Source organism: Neoarius graeffei, chromosome 14 (genome assembly GCF_027579695.1).
Source record: "Neoarius graeffei isolate fNeoGra1 chromosome 14, fNeoGra1.pri, whole genome shotgun sequence".
In the NCBI taxonomy this organism is placed as follows: Eukaryota; Metazoa; Chordata; class Actinopteri; order Siluriformes; family Ariidae; genus Neoarius; species Neoarius graeffei.
In genome coordinates this window covers 18,532,176-18,539,740 of record NC_083582.1, presented here as the reverse complement: position 1 = coordinate 18,539,740, position 7,565 = coordinate 18,532,176, and the positions used below count along the sequence as shown (strand labels likewise).

Here is a 7,565-nt window from a genome sequence, read left to right as displayed (position 1 = left end):
GAATCGGTGCCATTTCCGTCCCTAGAAAATTATATGTATAAATGCACATAAAAACGTACTTTACAATACATTTCCTTATTCCGCAGAATGTCCTGCACATTGATCTGATTTCAAATTTAAGATATATAATTGTAAGGATTAATAAAAACTACCTAAATCACTGAAAAATAGCATGTGTTACCTATCCATGCACTCTAACTTTATACTTAACTATGAAATATTATGATTAAAATCCTTCAGAAACAGTATTTCTTTTGCACGGTTGTGACACTCCATATCCTATCCATGGTTTAAATATATTTTTTTCATAAGAAATCCACAATATCCTAGTTAAAATACACATTTTAGTCGTGTCCCTGGGTTACATATTACCCCATCTGACAAATTTGGAACATTCCATAAATCACATGCTCAACAGGAAGTTACATCAGTTGTGTCTTCTGAAGGCCATGGGAAGACCAAAAGTTAGTTCTCTCATTTACTTTTCTGTATATTTGATGATTTTTTTTTAACTTTGACTGATAAGGTCAATGTCAGCATACTGTCCTGTTACTTAAATTATTTCTTAGATATTTGTTTATTTTAAAAATACAGATTTTTGGTAAATCACTAGAATGTGCTAAGTGTGGTCATGCTATTAGTGATGACGCCATGTGGCTTAATTCCATGTATTAGCTAATCCTAGGCTAAAAACTCAGTCCTGTTACTTTCAGAGTTTTGGTAACAGGACTGAAAAAATGCAGCCATCTTTGACTTCCAAACCTTGTAACGTAGCCTGAGGTTGACCAATACACATTTTGAATAGTTAAATGTGTGTGTTATTATAATCAGTGTTGAAAAAATATAACAAATTAAGTTTAATTTGGGAGTGGTACAACAAGCAAATGGCACCCATTCAGTGGAATGTCCCAAATATAGCATATACATTTACTCTGTGAGGCAGTAGCCACAAAAATGAAGCGTAATCCAAAAATGAACAATTTAAAAATCTCATCATTATCCCAGCTGACTACAGGCGAAAGGCGGGGTACATCCTGGACAAGTCACCAGGTCATCACAGGGCCAATTTAAAAATCATAGAAGTAAAGTATACCAAGTGTCTGTGCTTTATATTATTCTACTCTCTCAGTTTTCGAAACTGAAACCTCCGAACCGAGGCTGTCGCCATGACCGAAACTCTTATTTCTCGGAAATGGCCCGGCACTACAGCTCTGTGGAACGCACTTTCCCTCTGTAATAACCATAACTGAAAGCGATTTCTTTAGTCTAGTGCAGGGGTTTTCAAAGTGTGGGAGAGTCAGCCCCCCCTCGGAGAGCAAATAAACAACCACGCCCCCCCTTACAATTTTTGTTGTTGCTATACTTAATGTTCCATTCGTATTTTTAAAAAATGGTTGTTGTACACATTTTTTTCTTTTTCACATTTTAAACATCTGTGCTTTTTAAAACATCTTGTTTTACACATTTTAAACATCTCATATCATCGTTAGCTAGCACCTCTTGGCAGACAACACACTGTGGCAGTGGAGCATCTTCAGATCCAGTCCATGAAAATCCAAACTTTAAATAATCGTGGTCATACTTCCTTCTTTTTCCAGTCCCCCAGGATTTCGCAGGCCTTTTTTGTGATTGTTGCGGGCTAAAATGTCTGATGTTGCGGGGGTTTTCCCAAAAAAATTGCGATGAAAGTTGCGGTGTTTTTTAGGTTTTTGTTGCGATTACATTGCAGGAGGAAGTGAAAGTTGCGAGAAATTGTTGCGATTTTCTCTTTTTGTGATTAAAATTGAGTGATATGTTAAATATTAAGTTATTACTGAAAAACTATTGATTAAAAAAAGACACTGAGAAATGGTCCTATAAACAACTTTACCAATATAAAAGATTACCAGGACTACAAAAATGCAGAAAAATAGGCTTTACTTATCCAAATGCACCTGTTGGTTCTAAAGTTAAAGTGCAGAGAACCTCACAGCACAACATGAAGTTACCTTAAAATATAATATAAATGCCTCAGCTTTCATATAAGAAAAAAAAACTATTAATACTAGTACTGTGTACAGTCAGTCTCTCCTGAAGACTAAATTAAACAATAATTATAAACTAATTAAATAAATGGCTCAGGCTTCATAGAAGAAAAAAAAAAAACAATTTGAACAGAATCTCACAGTATGATGCTGAAGCTGCCTAAACAATGGAAAATAAAATACCATTTTGGCAAAAATGTTGGCATCCATTAATGTCTTGTATTAAGTAAAAAAAAAATAAAGTGCACACAGTCCTTCACTGTAAACATAACACACTTTCAGTGTTGCCAGATACTGCTGACGTTTTCCAGTCCAAAATATGTTCAAAACCCGCCAAAATGCACTTGAAACCTCCCAATCTGGCAACACTGCGCGCATGCTGCTTCTCTTGAACACACGGAAGTAAGGCGGAATGTAGTTTGTCGACGTCACCTCAAGACGACGCCAATGATTGGTCAAATTTGCGGGAAAGTTGCGGTGATTGGATATAATTGCAACACCGCCCTGAATTCGCGGGGATTGGTTGAATTTGCGCTGAAGTTGCAAATCGCAACATCCTGGAGGCTCTGTTTTTTTTTTTTTGGCTTGGCCCAGGCTTTGTTTCCTCACTCACTGTAGCTTTAGGTACTAAAAATCGATCCATTTTGTCTCTCACGTTGCGCCCCCCACACTTTGAAAAGCCCTGGTCTAGTGGATGCGCAGTGCGCGACTGTTACACGCCTACATAGTGGCTAGCGCCTCTATATGAAGCAGTAGCGACAGTAAAAGCGATTTTGACCTTTTTCGTTAACAAAAAAAAAAAAAGAAATTCCATCGAAAACAATACATCGCCCCCTGGTGGACTCCGTTCTGGACGAGGTAATAAAACGGTGAAATTTTTCTGTATCTCTCTAATTTTTAAATCACATTTCTTTTGAATTGGTGTGTTTTGTGAGTGTATTCAGAGAAGATAGTGTCTGTTTTCATACAACGAAGATTACAAATGCAAACATGAGTAATATAACTGCAGCTAAAAAAATAGTGAATGTTTCCTTTTTAAATTCACGTCTACAGCCGTTATTACGGTTATTGAGTCACAGTAATGGCGGCCTACTGCACGCGCTGGCAGAACGGTTGTGTTCCAAACGGCGTCATTCTTCCTACAAAGCACATTATACAAGGGTAGGAGCTTATAAACACTACGTAGTCTGCTAAGCGTTCAATTTGGAGCCATTTGGGATGCACTCATCGAGAATCGTCGAGAAAAGATTTCAGTTTTACTGAGGTAGAGGACATGCTAGCTGAAGTCTGGTAAAGAGATTTATACATTTCCTGTGGTGAAGATAGTCATTGTGTCATATTTTTTTGAAGGAAAGTGAATAAAACCAGACAATATGTCATGTATTGCAATTAAATCAGCAACAACAAAAAAATCCTTTCAGAGGTGTAACAAAATATCGCGTATTGGCAAAAAATATAGAGCTATTATAATCGAAGCCATTTGTACAATATACAACAAATATTATCATGATACCTTTATTAACACATTGCTAAAAAAACCTAACAATGACACTTAAAACTTGTATTGTAACATAATTTATCACAATATCGATATATTGTCACATATATCGCCCAACACTAATTGTCTTTATTTCTTTTTTTCTGTAGCTCTTTGCTTTTTTTCCTTTATGATGACACTTTGATATCAATATCCCATGTTGCAAGTACGGAAACTGTTCATCCGACGTCATTTCCTGTCCAGTTGTCCTTCTCGGAGAGCTAGTGACGTCGCCCACCATAAGTATGACGTCATCGTGGTCGGTGGCGGCCATGCTGGAACGGAGGCAGCTGCCGCGGCAACAAGAATCGGAGCCGAAACACTGCTGATTACACAGAAAATTGAAACGATCGGTAGGTCCTGGGCTGGTCAGTATGTATGTAGGTGCTGATAATCAGTCAGACAATTTGTAAGGAAAAATGTGTGTATGATGCTGTTATATCTTCTGGACAGTCAGAATCCAGAATTCAACAGCGCTGTGGTGTATATGAGTATACGATTCATTATTGCTATTACAGGTCACTCATATGTTTCTTTCGGAAGATGACCATCATGTATGGCTTGTAAATACAAAAACGATGCTGTAAATGATTATGGTGATTATGGTGGTGTTTTTTTGAAAGGTGTGGTGTGTCTCAAAACCATTTTCTTCCAGGGGCGCTGTCATGTAACCCCTCACTGGGAGGAGTAGGAAAAGGTCAGCTGGTGAGGGAGGTGGATGCTCTGGATGGCCTGATGGGTAGAGCAGGTGACTATGCTGGCGTTCACTTCTCCATCCTCAATCGCAGTAAGGGACCTGCAGTGTGGGGCCCGAGGGCACAACTGGATCGAGGACGCTACAGGGAGTTCATCCAGGTAGCACTCATCACTTGTGCTCAGCCTTAGTTTGGTGATCTATTGGATGCCTCAGGGGAGTATCTTGGGCTTGTTTTCTTAATTTCACTTTATTACATTATTTAGCAGATGCTCTTATCCAGAGTGATGTACAACATACCAAGAGCAGCCTGGGGAGCAGTTGGGGGTTAGGTGCCTTGCTCAAGGGCACTTCAACCATTCCTACTGGTCCAGGAAATTGAACCAGTGACCTTTTGGTCCCAAAGCTGCTTCTAACTGTTAGGCCATGGCTTCCTTTGTCTCTATGTTCCTACAACACTCCGTGTAATTGAATATACTGAGTTTGACTGAGATTGAGAGATTAAGTACTATTTCGATGTGATTAGTTAAAAAAAAAAGACTGACACGATACAGTCAGACTAAAATCCAAGAGATGCAACCCTCATAATGTTTGAAACTGGTTATTTATATAATTGCCTAATCATTTACTTAGCACTGGCACTGTGTTCTCAGTGCTTGAGTGATATTTTTTTTTTCACTTGGTCAAGGTTTGTTGAACATTTTTCTTCCATATTTTTTTGGGGGGGCTTTTTTCACCTTTATTGGATAGGACAGTGTAGAGACAGGACAGGAAATGAGTGGGAGAGAGAGACGGGGAGGGATCGGGAAATGACCTCGGGTCGGAATCGAACCCGGGTCCCCGGATTTATGGTATGGCGCCTTAACCACCTGAGCCACGACGCCCCATTCTTCCATATTTCTGACCAGTGAATAAAAGAGTGTTACAAGTACATTTTCAGCCCTGCATGCCTCTCAGACAGTTTTTCTTACTGTTGAATTGTCTCAGGAGTGTATCCTGGGCCCTTATTTTATTTGTTATCAAAGTAACTTTTTCCTGTTGTCTTTACTCAGTCACAGTTGCTGAATATGCCCAGACTGACTGTGATGGAAGGATCTGTGGAGGATCTAATTGTGTCTGCTGCAGACCCAGAAAAACCAGGAAAACACAGAGTAACCGGAGTCCGCATGGGTAAGGAATGAGCCTGTCATTTTTATCCAAATGCTGTTAATACATAAAGCCGCTCATGTCCACATTCTGTCTTAGCTAATGGCATTGGGGAAATACTTGCCAGTTCTGTCGTCATTACCACCGGCACGTTCCTTTCTGGCTCCCTCTTCATGGGTCAGATCACCTCTCCAGGAGGGAGGATGGGCGAACCTCCGTCCTGTGCTGGTCTTTCTCACAGTCTGAGAGAAGTGCTCGGGTTAAAACTCGGCCGGCTGAGGACCGGAACGCCTCCTCGGATCATTAAAGATACAATCGACTTCTCGCTTGCTGAGCTTCATCTTCCTGACCCACAGCCAACTCCATTTAGCTTCATTAACAAACACACACACTGTAAGGTGAAGATTTTGAATCACTCTGTACGTATAAACATTTTGTGATTGTATACTGTGCTTCATGCTTTCATCATCATTGTTTGTTGTGATTATCATGTTTGTTTGGCAGCCTGAGGATCAGCTTCCATGTCACCTGACCTACACGACATCAGGTGTAGAAAACGTGGTATGTGAGAGCCTGCATGTGAACTCACACATACAGCAGGACACCAAAGGACCCAGGTACTCAATGACCTCTTTTAGGACTGTTTATGGTGCATGTAATAAATAAACCATTGTGTGCTCTTGAGTTAAAGACCGAGTGTGATGAACTAGAATTACTGTTATCACCTCAAAATGATTTGCCTGTAATAGCATGTCTCCAAGCACTTTATTCCTCTTATACCACAATTTTCCTTTATCCTTTTATGGTTATATGGAACGATTATTGGATGGTGGAATCTCATAGCTGAAGTGTGAAGTCTCAGTGCGTTTCTGTCACTTTGTAAACAAAATGTCTGATAGCTTCCGTTCAGTAAGATTTTGTTGAAGACTAATCATTTCTTTCCCTCAGATATTGTCCTTCCATTGAGTCACGGGTTCTGCGTTTCCCAGGGCGACAGCATCAGGTATGGTTGGAGCCGGAGGGCTTGACCTCTGACCTTGTGTACCCTCAGGGCTTATCCATGACGATGCCCCCTGAGCTGCAGCTCCGGCTCCTCCGAGAAATTCCTGCCCTGCACCAGGTGGAGATTAGAACACCAGGTACACCTAAAAGATCTCTTTATTTTGGAGTCACATTTGAAAGCAGTAGAAATAACAATAAAAATAAGTTACATTTATATAATGCCTTTCTCAAACTCAAGGTCGCTTTACATAGGTCAAAGAAAACAACACACACAAAAAAGAAAAAAGGGGAAAAAAGTTGCTAAAGAGTGGTGAGTTTATGCAGTGGTAGTAGAGAAGTGTTCATGAAACAGAAAGGGTTTGAGATGAGAATTGAAGAAAGGAAGGGAAGAAAAGTGCCAGAGGGGTTGAGGAAGGGAATTCCAGAGCATGGGGGCCTTGGTGCTGAAGGACCTGCCACCCAGGTTAGAGAGTCTAGTGCAAGGAAATGCAAGGAGATTATGGCTAGAGAATCCGAGAGAGTGGGATGGAGTGTAAGGAGTCAGAAGATTATAGATGTAAGAAGGAGCAAGGTTATGGAGTGCTTTGAAGGTGAGTAGTAAGATTGTATACTTAATTCTGGACAGAAAGAATGGGGGTGATATGAGCAGAATGTTTGGTATGGGTAAGGAGTCTCGCTGCAGAGTTTTTTTTAACACTTTATATTTTTTAGTGGTACACTTGGGTAAAGAAAAAACAATAATTGCCATCAGTTACCATTACAAAAACGCATCAAAACAAACCAACAAAAAATAAAAAAATATATATACAATCTGGATGGGCATGTTTCTGAAGTATTCAATATAGTATAATTTCAGTCATTCTGTCATTGATATGTACAGTATACATTCCATTTCATCCATTTTTCTACACATGTGTCAACTTGCAGTCTTATCCTATGTGTCAAGTCCTCCATTATGTACATCTCTTTCACAAGTTTCAACCAGTCATCCCTGTCTGGTGGTTCTGGCTTGTACCATTTTTTTCGTTATGGCCTTTTTGCTGGCTGCAATCAAGATTTTGAATATATATCTGTCTGGCTTAGCCACAATGTTTCCTCCCAAGTTACCAAGATATAATACTGTGGAAGTCTTGGGTATTTGATAACCCAAGACCGAAACAAT

The 7,565-nt window shown here is 39.8% G+C and overlaps 1 protein-coding gene across 1 annotated transcript in view; it reads left to right on the top strand.

Annotated features, from left to right (window-relative positions):
* The first annotated feature begins 3,191 nt into the window (after positions 1-3,191).
* Positions 3,192-7,565, top strand: part of mto1 (mitochondrial tRNA translation optimization 1) — a 36,119-nt gene continuing 31,745 nt past the window's right edge. Inside the window, exons 1-7 of the mRNA XM_060939375.1 lie at positions 3,192-3,314; positions 3,672-3,914; positions 4,217-4,416; positions 5,308-5,425; positions 5,501-5,799; positions 5,906-6,018; positions 6,350-6,540. Coding sequence (XP_060795358.1) covers positions 3,719-3,914; positions 4,217-4,416; positions 5,308-5,425; positions 5,501-5,799; positions 5,906-6,018; positions 6,350-6,540 — 1,117 coding nt within the window. The 5' untranslated portion in view covers positions 3,192-3,314; positions 3,672-3,718. The remainder of the gene's footprint in view (positions 3,315-3,671; positions 3,915-4,216; positions 4,417-5,307; positions 5,426-5,500; positions 5,800-5,905; positions 6,019-6,349; positions 6,541-7,565) is intronic.